This window comes from Malaclemys terrapin, chromosome 10, assembly GCF_027887155.1.
Source record: "Malaclemys terrapin pileata isolate rMalTer1 chromosome 10, rMalTer1.hap1, whole genome shotgun sequence".
In the NCBI taxonomy this organism is placed as follows: Eukaryota; Metazoa; Chordata; order Testudines; family Emydidae; genus Malaclemys; species Malaclemys terrapin.
In genome coordinates, this window is record NC_071514.1 from 55896155 (window position 1) to 55917728 (window position 21574).

Here is a 21574-nt window from a genome sequence, read left to right on the forward strand (position 1 = left end):
AGTAACAAACAGATACAGTCCACCCAGGCTGAGAACACTGCTCCACCTGCTGGCAGATATGTGCATTTGTCACTATTTTGGAGCCCAGAATCTCAGATGCTAAATAGTTGGCTCTTCTATATAAGCTGGGGCAAGCAACCTGAACTCCTAAGTTGCTTCATCCCTAAAGCTTGCATTCTGTGCTACAGACCAAATAAAGCCAGTCAGCATTAGGGTTATCAGATGCAAAGATATTTATTGATGCCCTGAATAAGCACATTTCATTGTACATCAGGAATCCAGTTCAAAGCATCTAAATCAGCTCCCAGTTCAAGACCCAAAGGGAATTATTTGCAGAGGCAGATGGCGTCACTTTGGTCAGTATAACAGGCGCATGACAGGAAGTGATGGGGGTAAGTCCTTCCCTGACCAAAAGGGGCCATTTTCTTCCTGAATTCAGGCTTCACTTTGTGCCACTATTGCTAGAGAGTAGTAGCAGCTATGATCACTCTGGATCAAACTCTTCAACAGCCCACCTTTCTCTGCCGCACGAGTGACTCAGGAGCAGAGGGAGGCCTGCTGAAATCAATAGTCCTGGAAGGCTGCACACTCCAGGCTGTGACAGGAAGCTGTTCCTTGCTAGAATTTCTTTACTTCTGCTGCTTCAGAGAGTGACTGCTCCGTGAGCTGCTGGACCAGCTCTTCCACATACACTTTAAAAAGAGGAGTAGGGTCCTGAGAGAGAAAATGGGTTAATGAGAGACTGAACCTGAGCAGCAACAGGAAGAGGGAAGGGGTAAAGTGTGCAACGGCCATTGTGCTAGTTAAACCATGAACAATCTTTAATGGGTGTTTTAGTCCTTACCTTTTAAACACACTGCCTCTCTCTATCTGTACTACGGCACCAAGACTTATCTCTATTCACTAACCTGCAGCTCACCCTTGGGATGTTTTCCCAAGCCCTTCCCCTCTCTCCCATGGAAGGATACGGCTTCACTCCTGAATAGTTTAGGAGGAAAGAGCAGCATGGTGACTGTGACACTATGTGGAATCTGGGGGACACTTAAGAACATTATGAATATCAATATTGTAAAATTGTAAAGAGTTGTGCCAGATATGCCATGTAAGCGATCTGCAAAAATGTTATAATTCGCCAAAGATGATAATCTTGTTTATATGTTTGTGTCACCTTTGTGCTATGGGTTATAGATATGTATGTCTGTATTTCAAAACTTGTGCTATGCTTCTGGGTGACACCCCCAGACAGTGTGGGCATCAGCTCTGCCTAGCCTGCTTGATGGCCCATTAAGGACCATCAGCTATACAACTGACCCATTGAGAGAAGGCAGATACACCTTATAACTCAGCAAGGCATGCAGGGGCATGCCTATGGACAGAATGCTAAGGCCTCCAAGCCAGGTGCTGGGCAGCTTGTGTTTGAAACAAAGGAAGCACAGGCCACATGGCAAAAGACTATAAAAGGCAGCTGCATCTTCTCCATTTTGTCTTCAATCCTCCTTCTTACCTCTGGAGGAACTTTGCTACAAGCTGAAGCTCTTAACAAAAGACTGAATGATCCATCCAAGCTGTGGATGTATTCTAGAGGAACTTTCAAGCCAGCAAACTCACCACTACTGCTAAGGACTGATATATGGACTTTAAAGTCTTTGTATGTATGTGACTGTTTTACCATTTAATGTCTCTCTTCTTTTTCTTTCCTTTTTCTTTATAATAAATCTTTAGTTTTAGACACTAAAGGATTGGCTGGCAGCATGATATTTTGAGTAAGATCCAAACCTATACTGACCTGGTGACGTTCTTCTAACCCCAAAGGGTCAGCCACATTTTTGTATTTGTGAGCAGAGTTTAAAATAACTTCTCACTGTACTGGACCTATGTGCTGACTGAGAGCCAGAAAACTGGCTTGCAATGAAGGAAGCTGTATGATTTCTTTTTTGGCTTGTTGATAATCAGTGTGGGAGATAGCAAGCACAGTTTGTGACTGGTGATGAGCTTAACTTCAGAATTAACCACCAGTTTTGGGAGTATCTCTCTCCCTTTTGCAGCCTGCCTTGACTTTCGCATTTCCAGTGAGGGCTACCCCAGGCACCCCCAGGTCACAGTGACCAATGGAAGTGTATTTGAATAAGTGTAAAGTAATGTACCCTGGGAAAAGTCACCCAGTCTTTTCTCTCACGCACACAACTCTGAACCTGCGACATGCTCTGCCATAAGCACATGGGGTAGAAAGTGATGCACAATATCTCACGGCGTTCTACTGAGCAGTTTGCCATTCCCTCTGAATAGAACTTTGGTCACTATCACCTCGCTGAGAGTGAAATGGCCCTAAGAAGGGCAAGGAAAATAGGCAGAGGTCTGGGCAGGACTGAGACCAGACGGCAACCTGGGAAGAGGCTGCGCAAGTGGGGACTGGGCTGTGGTACTTAGAATCCTGAAGGGATGGTGAAAACTGACTAGTCCCTCCATTAGCTGTACATGTCAAGCAATTTCACCCAGCCAGTGCTGCAGGACAGCAGATGGTCATATACTGGAGGGGCTGGATCATTTTACTGGCTGAGCGAAGCAGGGCCCTGCTCTCATCCTGATGGCATGTGACTGTTGGTCTGGAAGTAAAGCTGTAACTTTGGAATACCACATCTGATCTATTCCAAAATTTCAGGGAACGTTCTACTCATGTATGGGCAGAATCCTATTGATTTTGGGGAAAATCAGAAAACCGGAAAAAGGAAATGGGGGGCACAGAACCCCTCACATCTGCTTAGCACATCTAGCAGCTTTAACAAGGCTTGTAATTGTAGAGATTTAAAGACCAGATGATGGTAGCCATTAACTTCCAGCATAACACCCCAACCATCTCATCTCTGCCAAAGTTCCAGAGGAGTTTAACAGATTGGGAGATAAGGCACTCAGGGTGTGAAACAGGGAAAAAAAAAAGAGGGGGGGGGCAGAGGAAGAGGGAAGGAGACTAAGGAGTAAAAAGGTACTTTGGAGTTGCAGGGGTGTGTGGTGAGGGGAAGCAGGGACCTGAAGCAGTGGTGCCCTGTTGTGCTCCCCCCTCCCCCGACCAGTAATGGAATCTGTCCATGCCTCCCCCCTCCACCCCCCCCCCGATTACTGCACAGTTGGCTCAGCAGAGGAGCTTGGGCTGAAGGCGGAGCTGGGGGTGGAACTGGGGATGTGGGAGGAGCTGGGGGTACAGGCACAGCTGGCCTGGGGGTAGAGAGGGAATGAGGGCAGAGCTGCAGTTGGGGGGGGAGATCCCTCCCCGCCTTCTCGTTGGGGCTGGCCCAGGCCCTGTCATGCACCCACCTGAACATTCCTCCATGCCCCCTTATGTGGCCATGCCCCATAATTTGGGGACCACTAACCTGGAGGGAAGTGAAAATGTGGAGGTCAAAGCAGGCACCAGGAGGGGAGGGGGCAGTGTAGTTGGAAGGGAGTGGGGGGTGATAATGAGGCAAGCAGGGATCTGGGGATGGGGAGGAAAGATAAGGACCCAGAAGAGGGAGCAGAGACTGTTTATAATGAACCCTGCATTTATCAGCTCCACAGCACAAATACTGTCTCTGGAAGAAGGGGGGCCCTGGAGGGTGGGTGGGAGAGTAGGCAGTGATTCTCAGCCAAATGCTGGGGGGCATTAGGATTCTAGTGAGGGAGCTGTGTGAACTTCTATAGTCAAGTGGGAAGAGGATGGAGTCAGATTAATGAGTAATTGGAAGGTAAAGAACAAAAGCAGCTCGGAGTGCAGGGACTAGAAGTATCTATTGCAGGCTCCCCATTACCCATCCACATCACTCCCTACACATCTCCTTCCCCCGGCCAAATAGCTGCAGGCATAAAAATGACTGGTTTCAGAGTAGCAGCCGTGTTAGTCTGTATCCGCAAAAAGAACAGGCGTACTTGTGGCACCTTAGAGACTAACAAATTTATTAGTGCATAAGCTTTCGTGGACTACAGCCCACTTCTTTGTATGCATCCGAAGAAGTGGGCTGTAGTCCACGAAAGCTTATGCTCTAATAAATTTGTTAGTCTCTAAGGTGCCACAAGTACGCCTGTTCTTTTTGCGGATAAAAATGACTGGCTCTCCACCTGCTGCCCACACATCACAGACTGCAGGAACATGCTGCCCTCTCACTGGGTCTGCAGCTTGGCCCACAGACACAACAAAGCGCACCCCTCTAGTTATTTATCATAAATAACGCAGTAGTCATTTGCAGTCACTGGGGTCACGCAGTGTGATGCTGCTACAGGGTTTCAGCCGATCACTACACAGGTAGGGGGAAAAAAATCTAACCCCAGAAAGCACTGCAGGCTTTGCTAGGTGCTGAAGCCACTCAGAGACTGGGCACCAGTTTATAGAATCATAGGAACCATAGGGTCAGAAGGGATCACAAAGATCATCTGCTCTAACCCCCTGCCAAGATGCTGGATTTGTTGTGTCTAAACCATTCAAGACAGATGACTCTCCCGTCTCCTTTTGAAAACCTCCAGTGAAGTAGCTTCCACAACCTCCTTAGGCAGTCTGTTCCATTGTCCTGCTGTTCTTACAGTTAGGAAGTTTTTCCTGAGATTAATCTAAATCAGCTATGCTGTAGTTTGAACCCATTATCTCTTGTCCTGCCCTCTGAGGCAAGAGAGGACACCCTTCCAAGTATCTGAAGACTACTATCATGTCTCCCCTTAGTTTCCTCTTTTCCAAACTAAACACACACAGTTCCTTTAGCCTTTGTTCATATGGCTTGCATTCCATCCTTTGATCAGCTTTGTTGCTCTCCTCTGGATCCATTCATTTCTCCACGTCCGTTCTATACATTGGTGACCAAAGCTGGACGCAGTACTCCAGAAGAGCGGTACTATCACCTCCCGTGTCTTGCATGCTATGCCTCTATTAATGTAACCTAAAATTGCATTTGCTTGTTTTGCAACAGCATCGCATTGCTGATGCATGTTGTGGTTGTGATCCACCACAACTCCCAGATCCTTCTCTGCAGTGCTGTGTGCTGCCAGGCCAGTTATCCTGCATTCTGTATTTGTGCTTTTGATTTTTCTTCCCTAAGCGTAGCACCTTACATTTGTCTTTGTTGAATTTCATTTTGTCATCTATAGCCCAGTTCTCCAATTTTTCAAGATCCCCCTGAATTTTAGTTCTATCCTCCAAAGTATTGGCAACACCCTCTCCTCCGCAACTGTGTCTCAACTGTTTAGGATGTCTCAAAAAAAAAGTAAGTTCACAGAAGAGCACAAGTACTGATCCATTCACACTCATGCAGGTAAGGCTAGAGATCAATGATTCCACACGAGGATTGCTAAGCCTTTTGATAATTGCCCTTGGCCTCCACTGCCAACCCTTCCATGCTCTGTCCTTTCTTCCTCTGCTACTACAGGACACCCCCACCCCTGGAATTGGTGGCCTGGAATCCCATCCTCCATGAAGCTCAGGAACAACTAAGCCATACTATGCCGTGTCTTTCTGTGACTGCTGAGGTTGCAAACAGATGGGAGGATGGGAGTACTGGGGGTGAGCGTGGGGCACACACCCTGCAGGCTGCTGGGAAGCTTGGAAGCTACTCTCTCTTCTGATGCATTGTGGCTGCCTGTGGGATCCCCAACCCCTACCTCATAATACTAAGCTCCAGATTAGTATTTCTGAAAAGCAAGTGAAACTGAGGTGTTGATAGGGCTGCAGGGGGGGACCTGGAACCTGCAGTCATATCTACATATCCTAAGCAGCATGGATGTGACCTAGAAGGGGCTCAGAGGAATGATTCCTTCTGAAAAGAAAGAAGCCAGCAGACCCAAAGCATTTCCATTATAGGGTCAAGGGTGTGTGTGTAACTGACTCCTATCAAACACCCCCAAGGAAATCATTCCAACATTAAACATCTCCTGTTAAAACATGTCCACATTAGCTGTGCTGATTAACGTGGCACTTCGGAGGTGCCCACCTCAGAGCACAGCATCAATGAGAGCACTGCATGGGCTCTTTGTAAAGCAACTGAATACACAGCCAGTGGGTGCTGCCCAAGAGAGAGTGAGGACATTGTGTTCCCATATAACTCAGAACTCACCTTCTTCTCTAGAAGCCGCTGCTTTTCTACGGCTTCTTCCAAACTCAGCCCAACCCACTCAGCCTCCTCTTCTGGGATCACAAATTCCTGTGTGACAAGAGGAAGGGGTTAATGGTACAATTGCCACTGGGGAAGTTAGTGACTAGCTCCAGTAGGACTGTGGGAATGTCTCAGGCAACTGCGGGGGAGCTAATTGGAACAGAATCACCGTCAAAAGAATTGAGCATTGTGCATGTGCACTTTCCATTTCTGGTGACCAGCAAAGAAGTTTATCCACCCCAGCTTACTTCTTTTCCATTTAGCAAACATAGGTTTGTTTCTTATTGCACACAAGCTGCCAGGCTCTGTCTTAAGTCAGCATAGTGAACGTCAGAATAGCTTTGGGAACTGGGTATCACGTTAACACTGGCTCTGTGCTGACTTACTTCAGCATTAAATGTTAATCAGCCGTATCCCACACACACGGATAGGGCTTCACTGCAGCAGCAGCTCAGATGGCCCCTCTGTCAACATAGTGGTGATGGTAGAAGCCCAGTGATCATTTCAAGGCCTTTCTGGCTAACACCGAAAACGTGAGCCTTTCCCTTCTGACTGATCAAAGGTGCACTCAGCAAACAGCCCATGTAAAATGACAACTGGCCAAATAATAGAATGGGGGAGGGAGGGGAAATCAACTCTACCCTCCAGTTTTAACCCTGAGAATAGAATCTTCAACTATTCATCACCCCACTGCCTAGCAAACATGACCAATTAGGAGGGACAGACAAGCTTCATTGTATAGATCTGATAATAAACAGGTGAACTACCCACCTGATACTTGTTATAGATAGCCTCTCTCTTTGCTGGATCATTTGGATGCAGGCTAGGGTCCCTCCGAGCAAGCCGTAGCAGCATTGTTCGTTTCAAATCCATCCCTAGCTTGGAACACAGATCAACCTTTGGAGTCTGAAGGAATAAAGTTTGATGATTGATGTTGATGGATGGATGGATTCAAAAAAGACTGTAAATTACTTTTCTGCAACATCAGTGAAACAGTCAGTCCTTTCCCCACCTACTTGTGGCTACTCCTCAGTACTGCCTGCTATTTTATAGGCAGCATTGTAGTAACAACCAGAAAGGAAATTTAAACTAGGCACTAAGAAAATGCTGCAAACAGCTGCGTGACTAGCTGGTGGAATAATCTGCCTGTGGAGGTTGTTGAAGCTCTCACTAGAAAGGCTTGAGGACAGACAAGGCACAGCAACTTCTTGCATCTACATTGAACTTAACTCACTCTGAGGTGTGGTCAGAGCGTAGCCCCTGAGTCACAGAGGTCTAGAATACAGACACAGCTGCCCTAACATTTAATGCTGAAATCAAGATGGAACATTGGAGGCTGGGACCTTTAGGGCTGCACTGCCATATTAAGGTTAGGGTGCTTCCAACCAGCTCCACTTACATGATTTGGGTGCAGCGCTGTGGTAAATGCCAAGCTGCTGATGTGGACCTCATTGGGAAAAGTTCAGGGGCCTACCCTCCCACATAACTCAGCAAAGCAGAAACACATGCGCCTTGCCTTGAGGATGTAGAAATCCAATCCATAGGCTGCATCAATCAAGTCCAGGGTTCTCATGGTGACTGTAATGGTCAACTTCTTGTCAAGGATCTCACTATACAACTCCCGCTCAAAAAGCTGTGGCTTCCAAGTCTTCTTCAATCTGTTTGAGAGCTAATAGGGATAAACAAGATTCCCAAAGAATAAATCATCCCTCTGTTAATGGCCACATTACTCAGAAGAGACTATACAATCGCACCCACAAACACTGGCATGGCAGTAGAGAGCCTATGTTTTGTCACAGAGCCCCTGAGGCAGGAATGGACAAATAGGGCCCACCCGCAGATATAGCGTGTGGGGAAAGCAGAACCCAGCATGCAATCTAGGCAGCCAGGCTACATTGCATGCTGGGAAGTACTTCTCACAGCTATTGCAATCTACTCCATTTTATGCAAACTACTCTCCTGATAAGCTGCTATGATCCACAATTGAGTTAAGTTGGGGTGCTCCCCTACCCAATGACTTCCTCCTGCTCCCCCACATCACCTTCTCCTTGCTGGTCAGTGTTTGTCAGGTTTCATTCACCTCAGGTTTACCCTGATCCAAGGCTGGAGACATTACAATGCCGCTCCAAGACCCAGAACATTGGGTCATCCTAGGACACACCAAGGGATTACTTGGAACGAAACAGACAAACTCTTACAAAAAGCACAAACGTGCCTTGTTTGGCATCCCAACACCTCCAAAGACTAGCCCTAAGGCAGGAAGCCTAATCACACCATAGGAAAGTAGACACACTGTTGCTGTGTGCGGAAGCCTTGGTTCACACACCTCGGTTAGACAAACACAATGCTAATTATTGTCGGCTCTGCTGTGCAACAGATTTATTCCTGTGTCAAGAAGTTGCTCTAGATTCTCAAAAGGTATTTAGGTACTCAACTACCACCTGATTTCAATGGGAGATGGGCACCTGATACCTGGAGGGTCTGGCCCTTACAGCCTTTCAGGAACTACAGAATAAAATCATGCTGGGTCAGAAATTAAATCTAGGCATGATTTACTGAAAACTGGATGAAGGGTTTGCTGGAGAAGTCTGTGGGTATTGGGTCTCAGTCATTCCAGAGCAAGTTTGCTCAGCTGATAAGTAAAATTATATTTGTTATATCTGCCACCCCTGCACACTTACCCTGGGATCTGATAGCTAAGCTGGGCTCTTCCTGATTTGCACATCACCAGCACTAGAACCTAACACTGGAATTCAGTCAACAATTCTGAATACGTTGCACAAATAGGTGGGCAGCAAACACCACCAATTTGGTCGACTTAGTATACTTTCTCTATACACACATATGCCCCCTGTACATCATTTGAAAGCTTATTATGTCTACTTTAAGATGAGGTCTAATGTGAAGCTGTGAATTGATGCCATTACCATAGAAACAGTGATATAACTGTCATCAATACGTTAAAATGACCACTTTGACATATTTGCATTTGTTTCTGTTAGTTTGACTCTATGAATCAATTCAAGACATAAAATTGGATTTCTTTGTTGTTGTGATGCTTTGAAATTATAATCTAGAGCAGTGATTCTCAACCTGTGGTTCACGTACCCCTGGGGGTCCGCAGATTATGTCTATAACTTCCAAAGGGGTTCTCACCTCCATTTGAAATTTTTTTTAGGGGCCACAAATGAAAAAAGGTTAAGAACCACTGATCTAAAGGGTTAAACAAAGTCTAACAACATATTTGTACAGGTATCATTGAAATGTAATAGCACTGCTGACATTTCTAGTCAACGTCATTACTGTTGGGAGCAAAGGCATATGTAGGCCTGACAGAAGCCTGCTGTGGATTTTAAGAGTCTATTCTCATGTTTGACAGCATAAGCAGAACTGTGTATGTATAAGAAATTGCAGCACAATCATGCATCTCTCTCAAATCTCTCCATTTGTTCTTCCTCAACATCTGCTATTTTCAGTAGAGTCTCTTGTACATCTGATGTGACATGTACTTCAGCAGATATGTTGATAAGCACTTCTGGATGTTATGTAGGGTAAAATGTGTTTGTCTTATTGTTGCTGACATGGTTGTTAAGAGTTGTAACATGCTCTTCTTCCTTCTTCAGTGCAGAGGCAAGGACTTGTTTGTGGACTTTGTCTTCACTTCTTCTTGTTAGGTAACTTCTTACTCTCATAGCCTTTGGATATTCATAATATGAAGCTGTCATCTCTAACACTAATACTGACCTGTGCATACGTGTCACTGAATTAAAACAATAGTTTCTAGAATATTTCAATGGGTAATTGCATAGGCGAGTACAAAATTAAATCTACCAGGCAGACTAGATGCTACATTGTATGTATAAAAGCTCACAAATGGAGAACTACATTAGGAATTAACATACATTTATATCTACCCACTACGAAGCACAAACTATGGGCATGTAATCTACTGCTAGTGGTGTGCAACATTCAGCGTGAGACTGATCAGATCAGCAAATTTCAATTGAAAATATAGAAAATTATTATAATCACGTGATATGCTTTGACATATAAAACATGTGATGTGAAAACATTTCATGTTAGTATATGTTATTATTTGCCATTTTTGCCACATGCTAAACAGCATCATTTCTGGGGGGTGGGGGAGGGGGGGAATTGCCCATGCAATACCAATGAAAATCTTTTAATACATTATCATTTACTAGCTTTGACCAATAAGCATGACATTAAGGTATTGAAATTAATTTAAACAGAAAAACCATGGTCATGTTGCAGTGTTTCTGGAACTGTGAAAAAAGTTACACTCATTTTGGGTACCACTGTTTCACCTTACCTACAGGCTTACAGCCCCACTTGACAGCGCCACATCATACCTCATCTTAAATAAGTTTTCAAATAATATATAACATGGGTGTGTGTAGGGTGGATACATTAAACTTAAAAAAATGGCCCTTTTTGGAGAACTGCCACACAACTAAACAAGAGTAGGCACCAGTTCTCTTCCAGAGCTGTACTGGCATTGCAGTACCAACAGGAGCAGGAACTTGTTTGGGTCTGTGAAATCAACAGATAAGACTAAATATGCACAGGTAGCAGGTTCTGTGAAGTAATAAGGTATCAATTTTACAGACCATAAACACATACTTTAAGCAACACCCTTAATGAAACAACTTAGACTAGGTCAGGGGTAGGCAACCTATGGCACGCGTGCCAAAGGCGGCACGCGAGCTGATTTTCAGTGGCACTCACACTGCCCGGGTCCTGGCCACCGGTCCGGGGGACTCTGCATTTTAATTTAATTTTAAATGAAGCTTCTTAAAACATTTTAAAAACCTTATTTGCTTTACATACAACAATAGTTTAGTTATATATTATAGACTTATAGAAAGAATCCTTCTAAAAACATTAAAATGTATTACTGGCACGCAAAACCTTAAATTAGAGTGAATAAACGAAGACTTGGCACACCACTTCTGAAAGGTTGCCGACCCCTGGACTAGTATCTGGTCTCATATTATAAACTAGTGAAGGGTGCCAAGCTGAAAATAACAGTTTTAGACGGAACAAGTTTAATTCTATTCCTGATTAAGCTTAAGAGGCTGGTGCTCAAGATCTCTTATCTGTGCTCAACACAGTCAAATGCCAGAGGAACAGGCCTGCAAGTTATAGGACAGTTTACGGGTCTGAAAATATGGTTTTACATAAAGCACATCTTGAATAAATACATCGAAGGCAAGAACTCTCTATGTAAATAGGAGACAAGATCCATGTCCTTACAAAAGGAGAAATAAAGTGATTTACATTAAGTTCATTAGTTACCAGGAAGGTCATTACTTAAGCACTTAGAAATACACCTCCAAACTTCATGGCCAGAATTGACCTTGGCATGCCCCTCCCCAACTCTGCTTCTTATAATAAAATTATCTGCAGAACAGCAGGTAAAAAGCAACGACTTTCAGGATGCACGGGCTCCTTTCTAAACCACGTGGGGATAAATTTATCACTCCTCACACTGCCTGACTGTAGCTATGACTTTGCTTCCTACCATTCTGCTCCTCTTACTGTATTGTAGCTCTGCAGCTTTGGCAACACTAAGGCTGCAGCAGCTCCTCTTGCACATGTGGTTGGGTCTTGGGACTGGTCTGGGGGGAGGGAAATCGAGCCAAGATACACAACTCCAGCTACGCAAATAGCGTAGCTGAAGTCGAAATATCTTGGATCGAATTACCTGGGGTCCACACGGCGCTGGATCGACGGCCGCGGCTCCCCCGTCGACTGCGCTACTGCTGCTCGCTCTGGTGGAGTTCCGGAGTGTTCGGGGATCGATATATCGCGTCTTAACGAGACACGATATATCAATCCCGGATAAACTGATTGCTACCCCGCCGATAGGGGGGTAGTGAAGACGTACCCTTAGTTACACAGCCCATTACAACACTGCATAAACATGAATTATTTCTCAAGATTAGCAAATGAAAGTATAGTAGACCACAGTTCATATGATGCTCTCATCAGAGCAGGTGGGAAAAAGAGGAACAATAAACCCTAACATGGAAGCCTGGATACTATTGGTGAAGAAAAAAGAATAAGAGTTACAGCAACTGCCACCCAAGCTCCCTGCTACTGAAGAATGGGGGGTGGGGGAGAATTTTCTCTCCCTTCTGATTTTGGTGCTAAAGTGTGTGGTGGTGGCAGCCTGTTCCTAGCATTGGCCCAGTTCACTCAGCAGACAAATGAAGCCATAAGATGAGAATGCACTTCATACTCACTCACTTTGTCATTACCAGCATACCGAAAGCCAGAAATCCAGCCTTCTCCTCCCCAGAGCCCTTGCTGAGACTCTGGGGGGTAGTAGACTGGGATAGGAACATCCTGCACTCGCTCTCGTTGGCCTGTTTTTGGATTTAATTTATATTTCACCCCAAGGGGTTTCCAGTGAACTGGGGTGGGCTGTGTATTATCCTGTAGTGACTTAAGATAATGAGCAGGCAGACGGGCATAGATACCCTGCTTCAGTTTCAGAGCTTCCCAGATCCGCGGCGGGTACTTGTGTAGCGGCATCAGGCAGTGGTTGCTGTTAACAAACAACAGAACGGATCAGTTAGGATATCGGATATTTGTCAAAAAAGTCAGGATGGCCGGGACAGAGTTTAAAAAGGGAACTGTCCCAGCCAAAAGGGGATGTATGGTCATCCTATCTACAGGCAAGTGGGTCCTGAGGGAGTCCGGTCAGGGCTGGGGGAGACCCTGGCCTGACTAATTGTGCCACTCCCAAGAGGCTGGAGTGATTCCCTATCCTGGCACTGGACCAGCCCTGGCCACGCTGCCAGCTCAGCCTGGCAGATGCCCTGGGCATAGGGAGTCGGGGCTGTGTGGCACGGCACGGGCCCACCCCCGAGGGGAAGGGGCACGCTGGCAGCACAGGGCTGGGCAGGTCAGTGTGCGATTGGCAACTGCTGGTTTGTATACAGAGCCCTTGCACTGGGCTGGGTGGAACGGGGCCGGCCCCACCATGCCAGGGCTAGCTCTAGGTTTTTTGCCGCACCAAGCAAAAAAATTTTTGGCTGCCCCCCACCCCAGCCCTGGGCTCTCACCTCCCCCCCCGCCCTCCCCACCAGTGCCCTCCCCCACCCGGACCCCCTGCCATCCCAGGCCTGGTCTCTCTCCCCCCCACATGCACCCCCTGCCGCCCCAGCCCTGGGCTCTCTCCTCCCCCCACCCACACCCCCTGCCGCCCCAGCCCTGGGCTCCCCCCACCAGTGCTGACTCCACCCGCTCCCCCCTTGCCTCCAGCCAGTCCGGCGCTGGCAGGGTCGGGGTAAGCAGTGGGGCTCTCGGGCCACGCCTCAGCCCAGGGTCCCTCCAGCCAGGGATCCCACCTCCAGGACCGGCCGGACCTGGGAGGGCAGAGCTGGGGGACCGCCCGGCAGGGGGCTGAGGAGCCGGGACAGGGTAGCCCCAGAGGGAGTGGAGCCCCGGAGAGCGGGATGCGGGCCCCGCATGGCAGCACCCCGCCCTCTATGACCCCGCTGCTGCTTCTGCTTCTGGCTGCCCTGCTGCAGTCCCTGGGCAGCTCGGGCTGTTTCGCCCAGCCCCGGCTGCGGCACTGGGGGGTGGCCGCCCTGCGGTACCTGCAGGTGGCTCCCTGTGCCCCACGGGGCGGCCCCCAGCACAAGTATCTCCTGCTCGGCCCAGCCACAAGGAACGGGCGCTGCTCCCCCACAGTGTGAACCATAGCAGCCCCAGGGCGCCCTGCGCCCACCACGCACTGCTGCTGCCAGGGCCGGCTCTAGGCTTTTGCCGCCCGAAGCAACAAAAAACAAAACCAAAAACAGATGGCCGGAATGCCGCCCCTGAAAATGTGCCACCCCAAGCACGTGCTTGGTTTGCTGGTGCCTCGAGCCGGCCCTGCCCCATGCTATGCCCCAAAGCCCCTGGCTGGCCCCTGGCTCTGGGGACCGCCCCCCCACAAGTATGCCTGGCGCCGGACCCACAAAATGTTAATCCGGCCCTGCCGCCGCCCTGCTTCCCGGGGCTCCAGCCACCCTGCTCCCTCTCACTCACCCCCCAGCCCGACCCCATCTACAGCCCACGTACCACAGCCAACCCCCGCTCGCGCAGACAGGCCCAGCGCCCGCCCCTTGCCACCGGAAACAGAAACCGGGACCTGCGGCGCTATCCACGAGGCTGCTCCCATTGGCTGCCGCTGGTGTCACTCGCAAGCTCCGCCCCCTCCTCTCGGGGTTTGGAGGAAGCGCGAGCGGGGACGAGCGAAGAGCGGATCAGAGCGCGCCTGCGAACGGGCACCGCCCGCTGGGGCGGGGCGAACCTAGCTCCCCAGAGTCCGCGCACCAGGGCCCTGCCTATGCTCAGCCCAGCTCTAGCAGGGGTGCGGGCCTGAGGTCAGGGGGGTTCAAGGGGTCAGGCTGGGAGCACCAGGGTCAGGCTGCGGGTGGTGGGGTTGGGGGCGAGGGCGGCCACCTCCAAGATGCAGAAAAACCAGCCACTGACCACCCCCAAAAAGGGCCCTAGTGCCCACTGTAGCGCATTGTGACCGAAATGCATTAGCGCAGTGGTTTTCAAACTGGGTCACAGCCCAGTACTGTAATGTAAGGCACTGGGTCGCGGCAGCTCTGGTGAGCACCACCGACCAGGCCGTTAAAAGTCCTGTCGGTGGTGCTGCCTGGCTAAGGCAGGCTCGGCCCTACCTGTTTTGACACCACACTGTGCCCCAGAAACAGCCAGCAGCAGGTCTGGGTCCTGGTGGGGGGCCACGGGGCTCCGCACACAGGGCCGGCTCCAGGCACCAGCCTACCGAGCATATGCTTGGGGTGGCACCTGGAGGGGGGCGGTGCTCTCCCGGGGAGAGCGGAGCCGCAGCCAGGCTCTCCTCCCGGCGCTCCGGCCAGTCGGGGAGAGCGGGACCCCGGCCGGGCTCTCCGCCCTCCTCCCGGCGCTCCGGGAGAGTGGGCCCGCGGCCGGGCTCGCTGCCCTCCCCTGCTGCGCTCCCTGGCGGGGGGCAGCGGGAGGCTTTTTTGCCTGGGGTGGCAAAAAAGCCAGAGCCCTGTCCATGCGCTGCCCTTGCCCCGAACACCAGCTGGGGGAGGCAGTGCCTGCAGGTGAGAACTGCAGCTTAGGAGCCAGATCTGCTGCTGGCTGCTTCCGGGGTGCAGCGTGATCTGTGGTGCCAGGACAGACAGGAAGCCTGCCTATGCACCCCGGCTGTGCCCCTGCCCGGGAGCCACAGGAGGTAAGCTCATGCCCCAACCCTGCGCTCACCCAAACCCGTATCACACTATATCTGGTTGCTCTTAGTCACAAGAGACTAGTCACTTACCCTAGATCAATTGGTACTCCAAATCTTACACCAAAGACAACACTAGTAGCCAATTCTATAGTAATGTAACTATAGGTTTATTAGTTAAGAAAAGGAAATAAGAGTTGAGAGGTTAAAGCAGGTAAAAGATATTAACAGGTGAGTCACAGTTTGTAGTTCCAAATGGTGGCAGTGATGTGATAAACTGCCAGTTTCCCAAAAGTCTTTTCAGGGTACCCAGATTGTCTCTGGGGATCTCTGCTTTGCATCTGGTACTCTTCCTTGTAAGAATCCAAACAGTCCAGAGATACAGGAGCTTTCTTTGAATCATATTTATAGTTTCTTTACACAGAAAGCAAGCTATGTCTCTACCCACATGGGGTTTTCCTTTGATGCTGAGTAGTGAGGAATGCACGTAGTCTTTTGACCTCTGACCATCATACATAATGGCTGCTTGTTTTGAAATTAGCATTTCACAAGACTTCTTTGATGGGTTATTTTTTTTTGCTGTTACATTATAACAGGACACAGACAAGTGAAAATAATGCAAGTTACGTCCCATTAGTTTTCATGGAGTTTAAACACCACTCTTATACAAACACTTTGATCTGTATTAACACAAATGAATTGGCCTGTGGCCCTGATCTGACTTGGTCTGCTAGCATCACACGAGATTTGGCTTGTTTTACTTTCTTATTTTCAAGCAGGGCTTTATCTTAGTTGGCTCCTATTTTCCCCCCATCAGACACTCTATGGATTGTAGACAATTTACCAGCATGATTCCACTGGTATAATTTTACCACTATAGCTATATGGGTATAACTCCCTTTGTGAATGTTTTTATTCTGGAATAAGTGTGATTTTTTTCTGGCTTGGTTGATGTTGCTTTGAAAGCAGTATGTTTGTATGCCATTTGACAGCCTGTACAGGGTGAGTGGCAAGAGCTGTGCAGTCTGCTACCTGCAGTTTTCTGTATCTGTGGCTTTAGGCTTTCAGCTGCATCAGACCTTGTGATTCAGCTGCCAGTGCTGGTGGCCTGTGCAAGGTGAGATGGGGTGGATAGCACGCAATAGTAAATGGTTAGGGGAACATCACGTTTCAACCACTCTCTCTCACAGCCCTGCTCTGGAGTGAGTCCTTGCCTTGTGCACATGAATAGAAATGGGCCTATGAAATATGGGAAAGTACTATGGCTCATTCACAAGGCAAATACAGAACTCCTGTTCCAGCCAGGAAGGGCAGAAGGAGCCATTCTCCAGTGTGCTGTGAAGAGTACATCCTCACTGAAGTCTGTGCCAGAGTTGGGATTTCCTACACAAAGCTTTGCCATTGGCCTTGGAGGAGGCTGGAGGAACTGCCTATTTCAGGAAAGATCCCCTCCTTCTTGACTCCAGTACGTAGTTCATGGGAGGCTGCACCTGCTTAACTGAGGTGGATTATCCATTTGCTAGACTATGTCTACACTTAACCACTACTGCTGCACCGCTGTAGCACTTCAGTGTAGACACTTACTACAGTGACAAGAGGGGTTTTCCCTTTGCTGTAATAAATCCACCTCCCAAAGAGGTGGTAGCTAGGTAGATGGAAGAATGCTAGTGTAGGCCAACCATTACTCACTTCCTGTTCCAGATATAAAATGAGATGGAATGGCTAATCCATTGTCTGCAGCTATTGTCCTGGGCAGACGCCGCCTGACTTCATAGGCCCTTTGGATGCAGACCCAAGAGTTTAGAGTCTTTGGGCTGGTCTACACCAGAAAATTAGACCCAGCTACAATAATATAAATAGAACATTTTGCAAGAGACAGAAGATGGGGGCATGAGGTCAGCACTGACACGCACAAGCAATAGTGGAGGAACAATTCTACTGAATTATGCTGCTTTAGATGTTTGGTCAGGGTTCCCCCACATGAGGAAGGGAGGTTACGGTTCAGCTTTTCTGCCAGTAACCCTGGCAGGAAGTGACCATTTCCATGTCTTTGCCTGCCTGTTCAGCGCTCTATGTGCAATGAGGTTGGTGCTCCCAGGCCAGTTCCTACTGGATACTTATGCACACCACAAAAGCCACCAACATGGTCTCAGCAGAGAGGCCACGGACTGAATGGGTCACAAAGCCTGAACTCTCTTCTCCCTCGCACAGTGGGTTCCCTACAGCCAGGAAAGGGGACTCACTGGTGGGGAAGGGGGAACGTGCACTGCCGCTGTCTATGTTAAGCTTGTTCTATGGAGAGATTACTTCAGCCTCCAGGGCACCATCACCACACAATCATACCCATGAAAGAAGAGACTGGCTGGGACTGCAGAACTTTGTTTTACTTTTTATTTGATTTCTTGCCTTAGACATACAAATATAAAATCCCATTCCAGAAAGTGCTATTGCAGATTGGACGATTTCAAGTACAATTACATTTATTAAATTATAAAAACACGAAGCTTTAAAATTCACTATATAAAATAAAATTAAACCACAAATATTACAGCAAAAAAATCAAGTATTTAAATATTGGCATCTGCTCAAATTCTACCCGAGGTAATTGACAAAATATTTATTTCTCCCAGTAAAATTATGCAAGATAATTCTTTCCAATCATAGTGTTGGGGATGAAGAGGAATAAGAGTAACAAAAAAATTACAGGGATTTACCCCCCTCACCCATCCCAAAGCTCAATGTGCTTCACAGCATTGAAAACTATATTAAAAAGGCATAAATTAGAGTATTATTGCTCCATCTAGTTAATATGCAGCATCCCAGCTGCAAATGCAGCATTCTATGTATGAAAGAGTTGCAAACAATTTATTACAATCCACTAAGGCCAAGTGCTCAGCTTACAACTAATTAGTAACAACTGAAGGAAAAGTGCTAAAAACTGGTGATTAAGTTATAGGAATCCCAGAGTGTTTGAAATCCTGCTCCAACGAGGTACAAAATTACTAACGAGAGCCTTGCTACAGGAAGGGAAAGGAACAATAAGACAGAGACCCAAGCCTATAGCAGAATAACAAAGGCCGGTGGATTTGGGACATATCATCTCAATATAAAATCCTGACTTCATGTTGCTTGGAACAACTAAAAAGTCAGACTACCACAACACTTAGTGTTACCACTCAGCATCTTCCATACAAATTCACATTACCTGTAGCATGGAGTGAAGAGATACAAGTGTTTCTAAACAACCTGCAATAGCCATAACCATTTTTTCCCCTTTCATCAGTGGCTTTTTCATCTAGGTACAATGAGTGTTATTCGCTCATCTGTATGTCTGTTTCAAAAAAATTAATTTGTAAAGAAATATGGCAACCAATGTGAAGTTCTCGTTGCTGCCTCTACTCCAGGAGCAAGATGCAGATCAACTCAGCTTGCAGGTCTTCCCCAGATTTACCTGCACCAAATCCAGCCCAGGTCCCCTGAAGAGTGTTTGTTGGAACTTTAAGTTAGCTGGTGACTGGATTAGTTGCTAGAGAAGGGTAAAGTTTGAGACTGTAAGCAGCTGGCAAAATGCTGGGCTATTTTTCAAAAGCCAAATAATCTTACCCAGAGAAAGGGCCCTTAATTAACAGCTCTTACTCTCTTCCCTTCTCCCAACCGCATGTTTTAAACAGAGTCTTCGCTGTCTTCCTCTGCAGCTGATCATCGTGAAGGAAGGATCCTTGATGTCAAATAGCAGTCAGACTCCATATCGTATACAGGAAATATACAACACTCTACTCACATCAGACCTAAGTATGAAATAGTCAGCACCCTGAGGGAAAAGCCAGAAGTCACATACGTTTAACATCCACCAGGCCAGATGTTCAGGCACTGGCCTCCTTTTGCTTGACACAAATTGCACACAAATAGTTGCAGTTGCAATTTTGCCCCTGCAGTTTAGTTTGCTGAGGTGTCTGATCCCCTGGTTGGTACATGCACTTTGACATCGGCATGATCAGGGCTGCCCCTAGCTATTTTGGTGCTCGTGGGAGGGGGGGAGGAGGGCTGTGTGGGGCCCTAGGCCGCTGTGGGGGAGGAGAGTGGGGTTGGCCACCTTCTGCGGGAAGTGGAGTGACCTGGCCCCAGCCTGCTCTGCTCCCCTGGCTCCCAGCCTTGGGAGGAGGGGGGAACTGCCCCCCAGCACTCGCCGGCAGCGCGGCTGGGAGCCAGGGGAGCGGAGCAGGCTGGGGCCGGGTTGCTCTACTTACCGGTGGGTGCAGGCCTGACTGCTTCTAGAGTCCTCAGGGGAGTGGGGCTGGGGCCGGGAAGAGCCGGGGCTGGGGCAGGGAAGGGGCCATGCGGAAGAGCTGGAGCAGGGGCTAGAGTAGCACGCAGCTGCACAGGGCACCAGGAAATTTCCTGGTGCCCTACACAGCTGCGTACTTTGCGTATGGGTAAGGACGGCCCTGGACATGATCTCAGCTGTGGATGCTATAGCCGCCAAGGCATTTAAACAAACTCCAGCAGCTGCCGACCTGACACTTGATAGAAACAGGAGTGAAAACAGTAGCCTGATCTGGGGTTTGGTTCTTGTTTCAGTGGCAGAATTTCCACGTCAGTTATTATTCCCCCAATGCAAAGCTGGATGTGAAGGACTCAAACCCTTGAGCATATTATGGAGATGGGCAAAGGGGCAGCTAATTCTAGAATATATGGGCACAGTGTGCCTCTATTTCCATAGTTTTGCTTTGGGATGGGCAGCCCACCGCACCCCTGCAGCTCCCCAGTAACGCCAAGATGAGACAGACATGCCTTGCTGAAGGAGGCCACCGGCTCCAGCTAATACACAGCTGGGGTAGTTGCCCTTTCCATGGCAAAGGGAGGTGAGATCACAGGAACTCCTAGTGGAAACAAAGCCAGGCACCATCCTGGAGCCCTCTGCGAGGAGTTGGCATCTAGAGAGGAGCTCTGGTGCCAGAGACCTCACTATGGTAGGTAACAGCGAGCCCCAGACCAGCTGCCATGGCTGGAAGGAATGGAGCTCTCGGCTTTTTGGTGGCACGTGGATGCAGGCTATTCCTTTCTTTATAAAACATATTAGAAGCCTCTCCCTATCCCGTGGAGGGGTGCGGGGACTCCTTGTCCCCATTTTCCCCAAAGGCAGAGGCCCAGCATCTGCAGTCAAACCTGCTCCTGCCATTGTGCTGCCCTGGCTAGCCAGCAAAAACACTACTGAGTTCTGAGCATGCACAGGTGGCAGTTCTCACTCGTCTGGAGAAGGGGGGCCCAAGCAAGTCCTCCATCCCACTGGCCTGTGGCCCTGCATGCCAGCCCAACTCAGGTCACTGCATAAAGCTCCTCACGGTCATTTTTGCATATCTGATAGCGACAGATGAGCTTCTGTGACCAGGCCCAGGGATTCTTATGCTTATCACAAGGCGGGAGTAGGAAAGCCACGCTGCTGGCCACCAGGATGTGCCAGATGCTGTGCGTGTAGTAGTAGTTGTCACTGGTTTCCATGAATGCATACACTGAGATGGCGACGAAAGCCAAGGTGATCCCTGGAATGAGGTAGAAAACCCAGCGCTTCCATGAGGTGGGGTAGCAATGGCGGCGCTTCACTCCGTGGTAAACCTAAAGGCACAATACCAGAGAAGGGTTATAGCAGCACAGACCCACCTCTTCTGTGGGGACCAGCAGACGCTCACACTGGTACCCGGGGATCCAGCCAGGAGGGGAACAAAGTGATAACTAAGAGGTCTGCACCTCCCAGCAAGAGAGGTCACTTGTACCATCTCAGTCCTGAGGAAGGAAGCTTAGAGTCTGCCCCAGCATGATGCAATGCCTGGACCTGTCTATTTTGTATTCAAGGCCCAAAATACCTTCAGTTAATAGAACAACCAAGTTACACATTTAAACACATGGAGTTAGCAATGCCCAAGTCACAGTCGCTGTACCTTTAAAGGCCCAGAGCACATATGTAGCCAGCAATCACAGTTCAGCCATGAGACGTGTTGGTGAATTAGAGCTGCCAGAGCAGCTGGGCCGGGCCAGGCTGAGATTGGTAACCTGGGAATTCCTCAGTTAACTTGTGGCAACAAGTTAAGGAAGAGACAGAAGTTGAAAGCACCTAAGCCTTCACCTTTACCAGGGTCAGTGCATCCCCAGGTCACCCTGATCCATGGGCGGAGGGGAGGCTGCCTGAGGCCTGCTCATTGGGGCAGTCAGGGATCTCATCCCACTC

The 21574-nt window shown here is 48.6% G+C and overlaps 2 protein-coding genes across 3 annotated transcripts in view; both read right to left on the reverse strand.

Moving 5' to 3' along the window:
- Window positions 1-209: 209 nt before the first annotated feature.
- Window positions 210-14287, reverse strand: MRPL28 (mitochondrial ribosomal protein L28). The gene is made up of 6 exons (XM_054042673.1): window positions 14205-14287; window positions 12381-12681; window positions 7624-7776; window positions 6879-7013; window positions 6069-6155; window positions 210-714 (listed from the first exon to the last, which is right to left on the reverse strand). Exons 2-6 carry the CDS (start codon window positions 12666-12668, stop codon window positions 619-621), a joined length of 759 nt encoding a protein of 252 aa, XP_053898648.1. The 5' UTR covers window positions 12669-12681; window positions 14205-14287; the 3' UTR covers window positions 210-618.
- A 3441-nt stretch (window positions 14288-17728) lies between these two features.
- Window positions 17729-21574, reverse strand: part of PGAP6 (post-GPI attachment to proteins 6) — a 50205-nt gene continuing 46359 nt past the window's right edge. For both annotated transcript variants that reach the window (XM_054042057.1, XM_054042058.1), the window contains one exon: window positions 17729-20964. In XM_054042057.1, coding sequence (XP_053898032.1) covers window positions 20668-20964 — 297 coding nt within the window. In that variant the 3' untranslated portion in view covers window positions 17729-20667. The remainder of the gene's footprint in view (window positions 20965-21574) is intronic.